The sequence below is a fragment of the Oncorhynchus nerka genome, linkage group LG17 (genome assembly GCF_034236695.1).
Source record: "Oncorhynchus nerka isolate Pitt River linkage group LG17, Oner_Uvic_2.0, whole genome shotgun sequence".
Lineage (NCBI taxonomy): Eukaryota > Metazoa > Chordata > Actinopteri > Salmoniformes > Salmonidae > Oncorhynchus > Oncorhynchus nerka.
In genome coordinates this window covers 32615179-32633450 of record NC_088412.1, presented here as the reverse complement: position 1 = coordinate 32633450, position 18272 = coordinate 32615179, and the positions used below count along the sequence as shown (strand labels likewise).

The 18272-nt window shown below is 40.3% G+C and overlaps 1 protein-coding gene across 2 annotated transcripts; it reads left to right on the top strand.

Moving 5' to 3' along the window:
* The first annotated feature begins 2389 nt into the window (after positions 1–2389).
* On the top strand, positions 2390–14955 carry LOC115145096 (sodium-dependent phosphate transport protein 2B-like). Of its 2 annotated transcripts, XM_029686355.2 has the most exons (14): positions 2390–2492; positions 3310–3359; positions 3475–3585; positions 3755–3883; positions 4258–4401; positions 4519–4630; positions 5316–5511; positions 5765–5860; positions 7289–7409; positions 8913–9080; positions 9351–9467; positions 9610–9734; positions 9852–10423; positions 12421–14955. In XM_029686355.2, the coding sequence occupies exons 2-13, from the start codon at positions 3314–3316 to the stop codon at positions 10401–10403; spliced, it is 1917 nt and encodes a 638-aa protein (XP_029542215.1). In that variant the 5' UTR covers positions 2390–2492; positions 3310–3313; the 3' UTR covers positions 10404–10423; positions 12421–14955. The 2 variants fall into 2 exon arrangements, with proteins under 2 accessions (XP_029542215.1, XP_029542214.1); XM_029686354.2 differs by having other exon boundaries at positions 9852–14955.
* The last annotated feature ends 3317 nt before the right edge of the window (positions 14956–18272 follow it).

Sequence of the window (18272 nt, the reverse complement as noted above, 5' to 3'; positions counted from 1 at the left end):
CTAATTGTCTCAAGGCTTAAAAATACTTCTTTAACCTGTCTCCTCCCCTTCATCTACACTGATTGGAGTGGATTTAACAAGTGACATCAATAAGGGATCATAGCTTTCACCTGGAATGTCATGGAAAGAGCAGGTGTTAATGTTTTGTATACTAAGTGTATGATGGCACAAACAAGGACATGGATACCTTATCATAAATACATTATAGGCTTCCTCTCTGCAACATGCAGTAATAAACAAATGTTTTTCCGATTTTTACTTAGATTTAATCAAAAATCAACAATTGATGCAAGGGACCAGCTGCTACTTAATGACATGTCAATCAAATAACCAATATTGAATGTTGATTTGATATGTGTTTGTTTATTTTAATTTTACTGTACAACAGGCAGGAAAATGTAGCTACAGTTCTCTTTTCATATCCCTAGTCTTAAGTCCAATGTGGGTGGTTTTCGGTGATCAAAATGCAAATTCTTAGATGATAGTTTGGTGCCCTTTCCACAAACCCAATGAACCTGTTTACATGCTGGCACACAATTTTTATGGCATCATTTTATTGCTCTCTAAGAATAACAAAGAATTATGATGATATCTGTATAATCATTTACCAAGACACAAAATAATATTTGTTCCTTTACTTTCAAAAGTAATATACTGTGTTATCTGTATCAGGTCGCAATTGTAAATGAGAACTTGTTCTCAACTTGCTTACCTGGTTAAATAAAGGTGAAATAAATAAAAAATCATAAAGGTACAGTAGATTGGTCAAAGTGTGCGCATGTGAGCATGGATGAGTACATGTGTGTATATGTATATATGTGTGTGTGTGTGTGTGTGTGTGTGTGTGTGTGTGTGTTTTAGTTTTACTATCCTTGTAGGGACCAGAAGTCCTCACAAGGATGGTAAAACAATGAACATTAGACAAGTGGGAACACTTCACCGATCCCCACAAGGACTATTATAGGCTCAGGGGTTAGGGTTACAATTATGGTTAGAATAAGAGTTGGGGTTAGGGGTTAAGGTTGGTTAAGGGCTAGGGGTTAGGGAAAATAGGATTTTGAATGGGAATAAATTATTTGGTCCCCACAAGTATAGGAAAACAAACGTTTGTGTGTAAGTGTAAGTGTGAGTGAGTGAGTGAGTGAGTGAGTGAGTGAGTGAGTGAGTGAGAGAGAGAGAGAGAGAGAGAGAGAGAGAGAGAGAGATTTGATTAGCCAACTTGTATTCATAGTCTATGGCATAATATATTGAATTTGTACATAAAGAGGTATTGTAAGACTATAATGTTTTAGATATTCCTCTCCTCAGTTGTGTTAGACTGTTATAACCATGTGATAATGACAGTTAAACCCTTCACTCCTGTATGATTCAGGTTATTCAACTGCCACATACTGTTAGAGTCATAATACAAGTGTCACCATGATAGTAGTGTCTATCTTATAGTCATGAACAAGCCAAGCCATAACAAAAATTAATTAGATGATAGGCCTATCTATGATATATTAAAGTGTATTGCCTATGGACCTGTGGTTGAAAACATGATAAAGTAGGCCTATGTCGATCTTAGGCACAACACATTATACTGTTGTTCTTTTCTATAATAGTCGTTAATGATTTGGCTTAACCCACAGAGACTTCTTACTGGACACTAGGTAGCCTATAGGCGTTCCACAAGCTACCACCAGAGAGCAGCTTTCATCCATTCAGAAGAGAAATAGAGAACATTACGCACAAATGTGCCAACTGACCCACTCAACTGATTTAAAAAAAAAACACATTCTGGATAGGCTACACCTGTATAAGGTTTGAATTAAATTTGCAAAGCATTTGTGAAAACTTCTACCATTTCCGTTATTTGAATAGGCCGACCCTAGTCTATTCTCAATCAAAGTGCAAATATTCTAATAGACTGGCCTTATTTATTCTAATAGACTGGCCTTATTTATTCTAATAGACAGGCCTTATTTATTCTAATAGACAGGCCTTATTTATTCTAATAGACAGGCCTTATTTATTCTAATAGACAGGCCTTATTTAATCTAATAGACAGGCCTTATTTATTGTAATAGACAGGCCAAAAACATTTTGAAATCATCAGGATTATTTGGTTAGGCCATAGGTTCATTTGCCATTTGTCTTTTTGGCCTGTCCTGAGATTCACGGAGGCTACTCTCAACCAGCAAAAAAAACAAAAACAGTTTATGACAGTCATTAGCCTACTTTTTACCTAGTGAAAACAACATTTAAAAAACCCATGCCAGAGTAGTAATATTCCGTCATACACTGATCATTGGATGTTGCCTGGCCTACATTCACTGTGGATGCTAAGGTAAGCTCACTTACTGTCAGAGAGCCCTTTTTGCTACGGACTTTGAACAGTCAGGTTGAAGCGCTATATAAGCAGCATGCAGGACCTCTCCAGGTAGCCAGGTAGCTCAGGTGAATTCCCCTTTTCATAAGGACTGCTGCAAAAGCCTACTCCTCCACTTCAGGTGCGTATTACTACCCTCGATACTCCACATTAGAAACAAGACAAATTCAAGTAATATAGCAACAAAACAAAATCACAACAAACAAAGATATGTTAGGAATTGTTACCTATAGCTGTATGTGCTCATAGCCTCAATGCTTATTATTTTTGTTGACACTCAGCTTGGTGCCAATGACTGGCCGAGCTTGTTCTCAAGGGTGCTATTTTTGGCCGTTTTCACCTGCTTTCTTTTTTTTGTCAAATGTTGCCCAGATAACGATGATAACAACTCGTTTTGTTATTATTAGAATAATTGGTATTCATTGTATTAGTTAGCCTAGTAGTATGCCACTATTGTAGCCTATTGTTGTTTGAGAGAACTCAATTTGATCCTTGGAAAAGGAGGACTTAGAGAGCTTTACTGATTACACTTCTCTTGTGGTTTTCTTGAGGATAGTAGGCCCCTAGCCGACAGTCATATCTGTATGTCTCTGTGGACGTTATCGATGTGGACGTGAAAAGCAACATCACGATGAGTTATTCCCATGGAATAATTGACCATAATTGAAAGGAGAAATTCTCCTATTTTGTAACATCTTGTGACAGGCACAAGATTGCTTGGCTATGCATTGGAGGACGAACAAATAAACATTTCAGGAACTCTTTAATAGAGGATTCAATATAAAAGGACTGTGTTTTTGTTTCCTCTGGGAATAATAACCCTTTTTTAATAACAATAGATGAATTCAAGTTAAAACTGTTTAGCCTTATTCCGATATACTTTGATGGTTTGCCACGGTACATGTTCTTCAAAGTAAAGTACATCATATTTGCCGTAGGGCAATGGCTCCTCGTCCAGAAGTCAGAGATACCTTGTCTCCCACTCTTGGTATGTACAGTTGGCTACTCTTTACTATCTATGACATCCACACCTCATTACCAGGCAGCACCACACACAGAGGCAACATCCACTCACAATTCTCCTAATCCCACAAATGATGCAGATACGGCACCCAAAGACTCAGTCGTCCTGCCAGCATATTCTACAGAGGACAAGTATGAGGATGACCCCTGGAATCTCCCTGAACTGCAGGACAATGGACTCAAGTGGTCAGGTGAGATAGATTATGGTTGTTTCTCAAATGGCACCCTATTCCTAACAAAGTGCACTTCTTTACCCTTCACTGAGATAAACATTTAGATGTTTTAAGTGAGAACCTGTGTGACTACACCAACCAAAATCTGGTTCCCCATCCAGTCTCATATCTCTCTCTTTGGAAACAGAGTTGGATACCAAAGGGAAGGTTTTGCGGGTTCTGACTGCCATTGTCAAGTTCATTCTGCTGGTTGGATTTCTCTACATGTTCGTTTGCTCTCTGGACGTCCTGAGCTCTGCTTTCCAGCTAGTTGGAGGTAACATTAAACCCTGCTCTCTCTCTCTCTCTGTCAGAGTTGACCAAATGAATATTATGGTTTCATATCTTACTGAATCTTTGTTGATGCACGTGATCCAATCCAATCATATGATATAATGTGGAGTCAAAATCAAATCAAAGTATAAAAGTGTATGTTTGTTTTCAACCAGGTCCTGAGAAGGACCGACTGTATTTGTCACTTCTTAGGTTTTAACTCTACTAATTTGATGATACTCTAATTATTATTCACAATTACAATTGTCCTGTCATTCATAACAAAATATCTAAATATGGGATGTTTATGGATATGAAAGTGTTTATGGAACGTTTTCATGATGAATTTGGCCTTACCTTTAAGCTGTGTCTGCATAGGTAAGGCAGCTGGGGACATCTTCCAGGACAATGCGGTGCTGTCCAACCCTGTGGCTGGCCTGGTGATTGGAGTGCTGGTCACATTGTTAGTCCAGAGTTCTAGCACGTCCTCCTCTATTGTGGTCAGCATGGTGTCTTCTGGATGTGAGTATACACATACATACAAGTACACATGGGACACACACACACACACACACACACACACACACACACACACACACACACACACACACACACATTCACTCTGTATCTTTATGATAGTGCTGGAGGTCCAGTCTGCAGTGCCAGTCATTATGGGAGCCAACATTGGAACCTCAGTCACCAACACCATTGTGGCCATGATGCAGGCAGGGGACAGAAATGAGTTCCGCAGGTACATCTAACTGAATCACTTTCTAAAGATTCATAACACTACAGTGCTTGAATTCAGGCATTATATTTACTGGTAGTTACTGATCATAGATTTAAATTATTTATTTAATTGGATTCTTATTGAGCAGCTATAAATATATACATTTTATTGCTGTACGATAAAGAATGTGACCTACACACTTCCTTAAACCTAAAATAAGTAAAGCAATTTTGTGTGGACGTTAAACACTCTTTTACGTCAGATACAGACACAAAGCACGTCAGTAGAACCAAGAAAAAGCACCCTTTTCACAGCGGATTGGACACAGGCTGTTTAAATGGACAAAATGTTGATTTATACATTCACAAATTTGACACATTTTGACTATCACTAATGTCATGATATTTTGGGTAAAGTAATAAAGAAGGTCAATTCACTATGATATCATCAAATTTGTATATGGACATGACTACATTATTCAAAATATTGTCTTCTTGCTCGATTGATGAATACAGCCATAGCAAAATGGCTGTCAGTCAGCTCAAGACGTTTCTAAACAGCCTCAATTGATAGAAGTATACTTCACAATTTTGCACCATAAAAAAGACATTGTAATTTGCTGGTTGGTAATGAGCAACATTTCTGGGAAATAAAATATCAAGCTTGGTAAATTGTGAGCTGTGTAACCTAGTGTTATTTCCTCCAGGGCGTTTGCTGGTGCCACGGTGCATGACTTCTTCAACTGGCTGTCTGTGCTAATTCTGCTGCCTCTGGAGGCAGCTACTGGTGTCCTGTACAAACTCACCAAGATCATCATCGACTCCTTCAACATCCAGGGGGGAAACAACGCTCCTGACCTGCTCAACGTCATCACAGACCCTCTCACCGACGCCATCATAGAGGTAGGATCAGCGTTTTACCATCGCAATTCATGTGATTAATCTAATTTCACCTTATAAAGCAAAATACGCAATATGAGAAGTGAAAGTTATTAGAATGTATTTATATAGCTAGCAAGATACAGTACCTATACAACCCTGAAACATGTCTGAAACATTTATGAAACATCTGCTTAATATTACATTTGAGTTGATGAAGAAGTTTAGTAGGTTTTAAATCATCTTTAACTAGTCTGAAACCTTTATTTTCCTCTAGCTGGACAAAAATGTAATCAGTGACATTGCCACCGGTGACCCAGCAGCCAGAAACAAGAGTTTGATCAAAATCTGGTGCAAAACAGAGAAAATCACGGTAAGATGTTTAGATTAACGATGACCCTGTCACCAGTGTTGGGGAAGGTACTCTGAAAATATACTTTACCGAGATGCCAATTACTTCACACTGGAAGAAGTTACGCTACATTAAAGCTACCCTTATGAAAAATATAGTTTGCTGAAGTAAATGTACTTTGGAAATGACTTATTGACAGATTATCATATGTAAATCTCTACAAATTGCAAGACAGATCACTTTGGGGTCATAATAACAGAATGTGTCATTTAGCCCATTGAACACCAAGATATGTTTCATGTGAGAATTAGAGAGGTTTGATACGGAACATGAAAGGAAATTATTGCGTACTTCACTTTATTTTCTTTTAGCAAAAAAAAGTTGTGTGTAGTTCCAGTAGCTAGTTACACAGTTACACGGCAATAAAGTAATTATCTACAGAAAACACTACCTAGATTTGAATATAGTTCTACTACCGCCAAGCTACTGCCAAATGTAATTCAATTATTGGTTGAACTACATGTAGTTCACTACTCCCTGTCACACCAGCAACACAGGAGTTTGGTGGCACCTTAATTGGGGAGGACGGGCTCGTAGTAATGGATGGAGTGGAATGGTATCAAATGCATGCCATTCCATTAGCTCGGTTCCAGCCATTATTATGAGTCGTCCTCCCCTCAGCAGCCTCCAATGACCAACAATTACTAATCAGATAAGTCAAACAATGGGCTATTTTTATAAGTTTGTGATGATTGATGATTTACGAGTTTTCCGACAGTAAAAACAAGATAATGTTGTAGTATACGTGAGAGTGCTATCTCTTCTTCTCAGGGTTAATGTTTGATAGATCTTGTAGTTTGGCCAGAGTGATTCTACTTATAAGTTCCAGTGCCTTACTGATACTATATCATGTCATCATGAAGGTGGTCTTTTCTTAATACAATTCTGCTTCTTTACCAGTCATAATGTCATTAAGGTCATTGTTTCCATAGGTTTTAATTACTTAGTGATAGCCATAATTACTGTGCCTTTTATCTGTATTGGCTTGTGTTTTATCAGAGAGGGAGAGGCGAAGCATTACTCTGTCCAAAATTTGTCCATGAAAATAAGGAATTTTTGTATGGAGATCAATGAGAGAGGGTTGAAAAAGTCATTGCTAATTTGCTACGTGAGGCTTATTTGATCAAATACACGTTTCGTAATGGTTAGGTTGTTACGAATACACTGATATAAGTGGACACCTGCGGCATTTCAGCAACCTTGAAAAAAACCGACTTTATATCGGAGTTGTGTCTGTTGTTCACATGCGTAACTGCCCTCTCATAAGCTAGAATGGTCTCACAAGATCGCGCCTGCTCCTGCCTGCCTTCCATCTCTGAGGAGGTGTATTTTCATTGTTAGAGCCGGTCACTGGACCGTCATCTTTGTTTTTATTCTCTTCTGTTTTAGACTCTTGTGAATATAACAGTTCCCTCAGCTGCCAATTGCACGACCGGTGCCCTCTGTTGGGTAGAAGGCAACAAGACATTGACCCAGATAAATGTCACTGAAACAATCAATCTAGAGAGATGTAAGTACAGCACAATCACTGAACAGCCCATGACCCTACAAAGGTCTCGACAGAGCAATTTGAATTGCCTGATACGCTAAACCAAAATTCTGTGAAAGCTGAGAACCCCCCCCCCCCCCCCCCACTGCCAGACAAGACCACATGATACAAGGACAATGACTTCCATTCAGTCTATAAAGTGACTCGGCACATATCCTCATCTCACCCCCTCTGCCTGCTCAAATACCCCACCCTCTCCACCTGCTCAAAAGGCCCATTCATCCTGGCCAGCTGAAGCACCTGAGTGGCCCAAGGCCAAATGACGGGCCAGCGCTCCCAAGTCTAACACAGCCAATCAAAATGAATACCTTTGCGCTTAGATCTGAAATCAGCCAATCAAAACAAGGGAAAGGGTCACTGCTCTCATTATGACTTGGACCAAATCCTGTTGTAATGTAACCCTCTACATTGGGTCACCACACGTCAGAGCTAAGTGTAGAAGCTATGGGGGAAAAAACAGGTTGACTAATCAAATCAAATCAAACTTTATTTTTCACATGCACCGAATACAACAACTGTAGACTTTACCGTGAATTGCTTACTTACAAGCCCTTAACCAACAGTGCAGTTGAAGAAGAAGAAGTATTTACCAAGTTGACTAAAATAAAAAGTAATAATAACAAATAACAATATAAGTATAACAATAACGAGGCTACATACAGGGGGCACCGGTAACGAGTCAGTGTGCGGGAGTACAGGATAGTTGAGGTAATCTGTACATGTAGGTGGGGGCGAAATGACTATGCATAGGTAACAACCAAACAGTGAGTAGCAGCAGTGTACAAAAGGGGGGGGTCAATGTAAATTGTCCAGTGGCGATTTTATGAATTGTTCAGCAGTCTTATGGCTTGAGCGGAGAAGCTGTTGAGGAGCCTTTTGGTCCTAGACATGGTGCTCAGGTACCACTTGCCGTGCGTTAGCAGAGAAAACAGTCTATAACAATTTTATGGGCTTTCCTCTGAGACTGCCTATTATATAGGTTATGGATGGCAGGAAGCTTGGCCCCGGTGATGTATTGGGCCTTCACACTACCTTCTGTAGATGCAGAGCAGTTGCCATACCAGGCGGTGATGCAACCGGTCAGGATGCAGAGTTGCAGAGGGAGGTGTTTAGTCCCAGAGTCCTTAGCTTAGTGATGAGCTTCGTGGGCACTGTGGTGTTGAACGCTGAGCTGTAGTCAATGAACAGCATTCTCCCATTGGTGTTCCTTTTGTCCAGGTGAGAAAGGGCAGGGTGGAGTGCGATTACCATTCTTCCTATCTATTCCATAAAAACTGTGGAAGTCATGTCAGGACCGAAAAATGACCTTCTCACTAATCATATGACCTTCTCTCTAAAATCACTACATTTATTACCGTCTTTCTAATCTCACTAAAGTTGAATGACCTTCTCTCTAATCTTTCATTGTTATCGCCCCTTTGTCCCATTTAAATCTTCGATAATATTTGGCATCTTCCCATGCAGGCAACCATATCTTTGTTTATGCTAACCTGCCTGACCTGGCTGTGGGCCTCATTCTGCTGGCCCTATCCCTGCTTATCCTCTGTACCTGCCTCATCCTCATTGTCAAGCTGCTCAACTCCATGCTTAAGGGACAGGTGGCTGTGGTCATCAAGAAAGTGCTCAACACAGGTGAGCAGACATTTGGCAGACATCTACTCAGAATGCTGGTAGAACATACATCCTGTTTGATAGTCAGCAGTGGTACATCTTGATGTTTGATGAGCAACACTGGTACAGACACGCTGCAGCTTGAAGGTCACCTCGGGTGCTCTGGACCAAGATCAGGTACAACTATGCCGTGATCCAGACAGTCACTTTGATGTTGATGTTGAAAGTAATCCTAACGTTCACTGTGGTCACCAAGCAAAATGCTTAACCTGCTGTGTCTTGTCTGTTCAGACTTCCCTTTCCCCTTTGGCTGGGTCACTGGTTACATTGCCATCATGGTCGGAGCAGGAATGACCTTCATTGTCCAGAGCAGCTCTGTCTTCACCTCTGCAATCACTCCCCTTGTTGGTGAGTAGTTTTGTAGCTTCTTACCTTTATCCACTTACCTTTAGCTGTCTCCAATTGCATCCAGACCTACTGACTAATGTAGAGAGCATATACTCAAGTATTATTTCAGTATTATGTAATCGTTCTCTCAATTACCCAACAGGTATTGGTGTTATTAGCCTTGAGAGAGCTTATCCTCTGACATTGGGCTCTAATATCGGCACAACTACCACTGCTATTCTTGCTGCTATGGCTGCTCCTGGAGAAACACTAGCCAACTCACTGCAGGTTTGTTGTAGTAATCCTTTATTTTCATGTCAGTTTCATATTGCTCTCTGTCCACTCTCTCTATGCATCAGTGTTATTGAAGTCTTACTCACCCTGTTTGCATCTCCTCCTCTCCAGGTTGCACTGTGCCATTTCTTCTTCAACATAGCGGGGATTCTGCTGTGGTACCCCATCCCCTTCACTCGGATCCCCATCCGCTTGGCCAGAGCCCTGGGGAACCGCACAGCCAAGTACCGTTGGTTCGCAGCGCTCTACCTCTTACTCTGCTTCCTCCTCATGCCCCTGACCATCCTGGGACTCTCCCTGGCCGGCTGGCAAGTCCTGGTTGGGGTGGCCGTACCCATCGTTGTCCTCGCCATCTTCATCATCGTTGTTAACCTGATGCAGGCACGTTGTCCTCAGTACCTGCCTAGCGGGCTACGTGACTGGGACTTCCTGCCCCGCCCCCTGCACTCCATGGCCCCCTGGGACCGTGTGGTGACGTCAGGCATGGCCTTCTGCGGCGCTCGCTGCTGCTGCTGCTGCAAGTGCTGCCAAAGTACTGACGATGAAGAGAAGGGTTTGCAGGAGAGGAAGAAGAGTCTGGAGATATATGATAACCCAGTCCTAACCAGAGACGATGAGCCGCAAGAGACCTCCAAGGAAACTATGAAAGCCACACAGCTCTAACACAGTTAACATATCTATCTGTAAGACATATATAACATATTTGTAACATGTTTGTAATTCTCCAAGTTTGCTTTGGCTTTATGGAGTTAACCAGCCTCTGTTTCGGTGATACTGTATCATGTGGTGTAAACCTGCACATCTTGTAGGAAAACATCACCAAAACGTGAGTGTCCACTATATATATACCGAGTATACTAAACAATAGGAACACCTCCCTAATATTGAATTGTACCCCCTACCCCCCTGCTCTTTATGACATAGACTGACCAGGTGAATCCAGGTGTAAGTTATGATATCACTTGTTAAGTCCACTACAATCAGTGTAGATGTAGGGGAGGTCGACAGGTTAAAGAAGGATTTGAAGCCTTGAGACAATTGAGACATGGGTGAATGGGAAAGACAAAATATTCAAATGCCTTTTGAACGGGGTATGCTAGTAGGTGCCAGGCACAATGGTTTGTGTCAAGAACTGCAACGCTACTATGTTAGTCACACTCAACAGTTTGCCGTGGGTAGCAAGAATGGTCCACCACCCAAAGGACACCCAGCAAACTTGGCACAACTGTGGGAAGCATTGGAGTTAACATGGGCCAGCATCCCTATGGAACGCTTTTGACACCTTGTAGAGTCCATGCCCCGACAAACTGAGGTTGCTCCGAGGGCAAAATGGGTGGGGGGGATGCAACTCAATACCTGGTCATTACGTTTAGCAGCTGCTCTTATCCAGAGCGACTTACAAGAGCAATTACTGTTAGGTACCTTACTCAAGGGCACGTCAACAGATGTTTCTATAGTTGGCTCGGGGATTCAAACCAGAGAACTTTCGGCGTCTGGCCCAACGCTTATAAGCACTAGGTTACCTGCCGCCCTGTGATTGATAACGCATAAATGTAAGCTAAAGGGTACAGTAGATTGGTCTCCCCTGGAGGGTTGTGCTCTTTTGCTGTAGCTAGTTTATGGGAGGTTGTATAAATATATACAGTACCAGTCAAACGTTTGGACACACCTACTCAATCAAAGGTTTTTCTTTATTTTTACTATTTTCCACATTGTAGAATCATAATGAAGACATCAAAACTATTAAATAACACATATGGAATCACGTAATAACCAAAAAAGTGTTAAACAAATCAAAATATAGTTAATATTTGAGATTCTTCAAAGTAGCCACCCTTTACCTTGACAACAGCTTTGCACACTTCTCTCAACCAGCTTCATGAGGTAGTCACCTGGAATGAATTTCAATTAACAGGTGTGCCTTGTTAAAAGTTATTTTGTGGAATTTATTTCCTTCTTAATGTGTTTGAGCCAATCGGTTGTGTTGTGACAAGGTGGGGTGGTGTACAGGAGATGGCCCTAATACTTTAAGACATGATTACTTTGAGACATGAAGGCCAATCAATCAATAAGGATCATTTCAAGAACTTTTAACATTTCTTCAAGTGCGGTTGCATAAACCATCAAGCACTGTGATGAAACTGGCTCTCATGAGGACCGCCACAGGAAAGAAAGACCCAGAGTTACCTCTGCTGCAGAGGATAAGTTCATTAGAGTTACCAGCCTCGGAAATTGCAGCCCAAATAAATGCTTAATGGAGTTCAAGCAACAGACACATCTCAACATCAATTGTTCAGAGGAGACTGAATCAGGCCTTCATGGTCGAATTGCTGCAAAGAAACCACTACTAAAGGACACCAATAAGAAGAAGAGACTTGCTTGGGCCAAAAAACACAAGCAATGGACTTAGACCAGTGGAAATCTGTCCTTTGGTCTGATGAGTCCAAATTTGAGATTTTTGGTTCTTTGTGAGACGGATGATCTCTGCATGTGAGGTTCCCGCCGTGAAGCATGGAGGAGGAGGTGTGATGGGGTGGGGGGTGCTTTGCTGGATGACACTGTCAGTGATTTATTTAGAATTCAAGGCACACTCAACCAGCATGGCTACCACAACATTCTGCAGCAATACACCATCCCATCTGGTTTGGGCTTAATGGGACTATCATTTGTTTTTCAACAGGACAATGACCCAACACACCTACAGGCAGTGTAAGGGCTATTTAACCAAGAAGGAGTTACAGAGTGCTGCATCAGATGACCTGTCCTCCACAATCACCTGACAGCAGCCCAATTGAGATGATTTGGGATGAGTTGGACCACAAAGTGAAAGAAAAGCAGCCAACGAGTGCTCATCATATGTGGGAACTCCTTCAAGACTGTTGGAACAGTATTCCAGGTGAAGCTGGTTGAGAGAATGCCAAGAGTGTGCAAAGCTGTCATCAAGGCAAAGGGTGGCTACATTGAAGAAGGCTACTTTTAAGACTTATTTTAGTTACTACATGATTCCATATGTGTTATTTCATAGTTTTGATGTCTTCATTATTATTCTACAATGTAGAAAATAGTCATAATAAAGAAGAACCACTGAATGATTAGGTGTGTCCAAACTTTTGACTGGTGCTGTACTACTGATAGTAATATGTGAAATGTATCTGATGTGCTTTTGGACAGTAGCCACCTGGGCAGGACTTTGCCCTGCATCCTTTGACCCATAGATATTTCACCTGGGAGACCAGTCCTGATTATGGTGCTCAAGCCAAGGTGCACTTCATGAGTAACTCTTGGTGATAGCACTTTATAGTTAACTAGTAGCAGATCAGAAAACCAAATACAAGGTTATCATTGTTATGTTTTCTTAAATAGGCCATTTGCACGTTACCAATTCAATCTATAATTTCAGACTGTATGTGTTTATCGCTAAAAACAGGTCAGGTGGGCTTTTGCCTTCTAGTTTGGGGCAGATAATTAATACATAATAATCCATACTGGTCTCATAGACCAAAAAATATTTACGTACCATACGAAACATAACATATCATACTAAATGGAGTGTCTCGGATTTACTTACAGAATAATATAAAATGCTCTGAGACCACATTGCAGAATTGGAAAATTGTTATAATGGGTAGCTGATACTGTATCTAATGAGTTGATAACAGAGACTTTGGGCTTTATTCAGTCGCTTAAGCGTTACAAATTGTGTGATAGAAATGTTAAGGTCATTTCCCATTGAGGATATATGCAGCGTTTACCGTGAATGTAGTCTCCGAGAATGCAGGAACATTGCCTTTACATTTCAATCACGCTGTACACTGATAGGGACTGAATAGAGCTCTTTGACACTTTTATTTCTGAGAGTTCTGGCACTGGTGATAACATTGGATAAAGAGTTAAATACTCAGCTGTTTCAAATAATAGCAATAATCTTGAAATAATTTGGCAATCACATTTACTATTTTTTTTATGAAAAGACAGTTTACAGACTATTTGTTTAATGCATAGCTTAGACCACGCATTAACTCAATCTCTGTTTACAATGGTTGCCCGTGGGAATATTAAGAGGGCTTGACTAAACAAAAATATTATTACAAGGTTGAGAGCAATTCAAAATGTCACATTTATTACTCTGGTCACAGTGCTTGTTGGCAATGAAGTACCAAGATTCAACATCATATCCATCTTGGGGGGAGGGGAGAAATACTAGAAATTATACTGCTGTTTAGTTCCTATAAATTACCCAACATAGTACCAGCTCTAACGTCACCATAACACAATGTCCTTATCTGAAAATCAGAGAGCAACAGTGAAGTACTGTATCTACATGTTCATCACAGTATGGTGGGGCATTAGTTTGTTTCACAGAACACAATCACATCTGCCTCATTCACACACATACACTACATGACCAAAGGTATGTGGACACCTGCTATTTGATCATCTCATTCCAAAATCATGGGCATTAATATGGAGTAGGTCACCCCTTTGCTGCTATAACAGCCTCCACTTTTCTGGGAAGGCTTTCCACTAGATGTTGGAACATTGTTGGGTGGACTTGCTTCCATTCAGCGACAAGAGCATTAGTGCAGTCGATCACTGATGTTGGGCGATTAGACCTGGCTCGCAGTCGGTGTTCCAATTCATTTCATCCCAAAGGTGTCCAATAGGGTTGAGGTCAGGGATCTGCGCAGACCAGTCAAGTTCTTCCACACCGATCTCGACAAACCATTTCTGTATGGACCTTGCTTTATGCACAGGGGCATAGTCATGCTGAAACAGGAAAGGGCCTTCCCCAAACTGTTGCCACAAAGTTGGAAGAACAGAATCGTTGAGTATGTCATTGTATGCTGTAGCTCTAATATTACCCATCATTGGAACAAAGGGGCCTAGCGCGAACCATGAAAAAAAGTTGCAGACCAATATTCATCCTCCACCAAATTTTACAGTTGAAGTACTACTTATGTAGATTTTTGGGGTATCTGCACTTTACTTGACTATTTATATTTTTGACAACTTTTACTCCACTACATTCCTAAAGAAAATTTGTACTTTTTACTCTCATGCATTTTCCCTGACAGCCAAAAGTACTTGTTACATTTCGAATGCTCAGGCAGGACAGCAATATGGTCCAATTCACACACCTATTAATATAACACATTGTCATCTCTACTGTCTCTGATCTGGTGGATTCAATAAACAGAAATACTGCATTTGTAAATTAAGTCTTGAGTGTTGGAGTGTGCCTTCTGGTTTGCTTAATTAATTTGATGTATAGCATTTACTTTTTACTTTTACTCAAGTATGACAATTGAGTATATTTTCCACCACCATAATGATTGGCCTTGGACAGACAGACGTTTAGGAGGGGCCCCCAAAGGAGAGATCTGTTCTAGTAGTAGCTCTCCTTTGGGGGACTCCCAAGTGGCACAGCTGTCTAAGGCACTACATCGCAGTGCTAGAAGCATCACTACAGACCCGGGTTCGATCCTGAGCTGTAAAACAACAGGCCGTAATTGGCCCAGCGTCGTCCAGGTTAAGGGAGGGTTTGGCTTGGGGTGCTTTATTTGTCTCAGTGTACTCTAGAGACTCCTTATGGCAGGCCAGGCACCTGCAGGCTGACCTCAGTCATCAGGTGAACGGTGTTTCCTCCGACACATTGGTGCAGCTGGCAGGCAGGCGGGTGTTAAGAAGCAAGGCACTCACAGCCAAGGTAAAAATCCACGATTCCAACATGGATTGTCTACTCAGGGAAAACAGGGTGATGAAGGAGTCGCTACTAGACATACAAAGTCGTAGCATGTGTGAAAATCACATTTTTTCTTGGATTCCTGAGGACGCATCCAATAATCCAGAGGACGCGATCAGAGAATTCATGTAATCCACCTTCAAACTTCCCATAGAGACTGTAAACAAGGTGACTTGGAGCTTAGAGCGACAAGACCAAGGGTCCCCGACCGATTATCGCAAAATGTGAACACTACCAACAAAAGGAGCTGATCAAAAGCAGGGGAAGGGAGCTTAAAGGGACCAAATTCGGGCTCAATTACAAATTTCCAAGGGAGATAAACAAACGTCGTAAGAGACTATCCGGTATAAAGGCAACAAAGGGAGAATGGTAAGCGTGCCTTTCTCATTCTGGACAAACTCTTTATAGATGAACAGCTATTCCGAGACAGCTCCATAACACCATGGCTGTACTAAATTCTACAGGGACTTCAGGTTACGAAAAAAAGGAAGTATGGGAACTGTAAAAACATCTGAACACTATGAAGTGGATATGAACACACACGTACTCAATTACATGCTCGCTTACACATATGGACGTATACATACACACAAACACACACACACCTGATCTCGCTCTCTTCTCTCTCTCTCTCTCTCTTTCTCTCTTTTCTCTTCTCTTCTCTCCCTCTCTCTCTATTGTCGAGAACTGTTTTATAATTTAATATGTTTATTGTTTGTCTATCTTTTTTATGTATTTGTCTACAAGTTGATATATGTTTACAACAAGCAAGGGAAAGATAGCAGAATTGGAGGATTTGCTGAATAATAACATATTGTATGGAATACATTTGTACTGTAGTGAAGCCGTCTCTAGAGTAATGCAAGGTCTCTTTCATGATCATGTGAAATGTCAATTGCTATAGAAATGCTAGGATGTGTTTTTCAATGATGTTAAAGGTAATTATAATGCAACTATGACGGTGATACGACATGGATTACAATTATCATCATGAAAATTAAGGCTATACGCACTACATGTTACACACATAGACACTCAAACATGCAAATTGGTGGAGTTATTATTTATTTGGACATCACACATTATAGTCTTACTCTTTATACAGACATCGTACACACTCTCACTAAATCACATACAATATCATACACATCAACCTACTCAGATTTACTACACACATAATATCTTGTCTCAATTTTGTAACATCTGTGGCATTGGCTCACAGGCGAACAGGCAAGGGAATAAAACAAATATTGCTAGAACCTATTTCTTGAATTTCTTGAAGACCTTTGAAAGCTCTAATTTTGACCGTCATAATACCTCTGATGGCAGTAACGTTACAAGCACGAATTATGGTCAATTTAGACTGAGAATAATACCTAGTTATGGTAAGGGGTGAAATAAGTATAGCCAGTTATAATTGTAACGGTTTAGCAGATGATTAAAAAAGAAGATCAGTCTTGACATGGCTAAAAGAAAAGATATAACATAAACTGTTTACAGGAAACTCACTCTACATCCTTAGATGAAGTTACGTGGAAAAAGGAATGGGGTGGTGAAATAATTTTCTGTCATGGATAAAGGAACTCAAAAGGTGTGATATTAATTAACCAATATGTTGATCTGAATGTGTAAATAGTCAGGAATGATTCGCAAGGAACGTAGATCCTTTTGAATATGAAAGTGGACGAAAAAGAGAATTGTCTCATTAATCTATATGGTCGAAATCAGGATGATACATACGTCTTCGAAAACATTTAGACCAATTTATTGAACATACAGGCAACAAGTTATCAAATCGTTATGGTAGGAGACTATAACACAGTGTTAAGTACCTCAATGGACCGTAAAGGTAATCACTCTACAAACTATCATCACCGTGGCCTTAAGGAAATCACAAATATTTTGAACATATTAGAAATAGTAGATATATGGAGACTAAAAAACCTTGACTTAGTGAGATATACATGGGTGAGACTTAATTAAGCTAGTTTTCTTGACTAATTTGTTGTCTCTTTCTCACTTGCATCAAAGGTTAAAATAGTTTTAATAGGAGACAGAATGCGATTGGATCATCATCTAATTGACATTCACATAGCTCTTATAGATGTTCCACATGGACGGGGATATTGGAAATTTTATCAAAGTTTACTGGAGGACAACTTATTTTTAACTAAGACAAAATCATTTATAACTGCATTTTACCAGTATAATATAGGTCCAGCAAATCCCCTCATTGTTTGGGACACCTTTAAATGTACCTTCAGAGGTCATTCAATTCAATATTCATCAATATTTAAAATTTTAAAAAGCAGTTTCTGGCTAAAGAGACAAGACTAACAATGGAAATCCATGAACTAATAGTACAGGTAGATATCAATAAAAACAATACTACAGAGATACAAAAATGGTAACAAAAATGATTTGCAGAAACTCGTTACTGAAGATGGAGTCACCTATGATTCTCCGAATGATATTTTAAAAGAGGAAGCTAATTATTTTCCCTCTCATCCTCTCCCACTGAATGAAGATTACGGTAAGGAATTCTTTCCAAATAATATACAAAATGGAAAATTAACAAATGTACAGAAAGATCAGTACGAAGGCCAAATTACAGAGGAAGAATTTTTGAGGCTATTAAATCCTATCAGTTTGGAAGAACCCCCGGTAGAGGTATATCAAGCCTTTTTTTATATACTAAAAGCTCCATTGTTAGATTGTTTTAACTACTCCTATAGAAATGGTAGTCTGTCAGGTACTCAGCAGGAAGGTTTGATTTCTCTATTAATAAA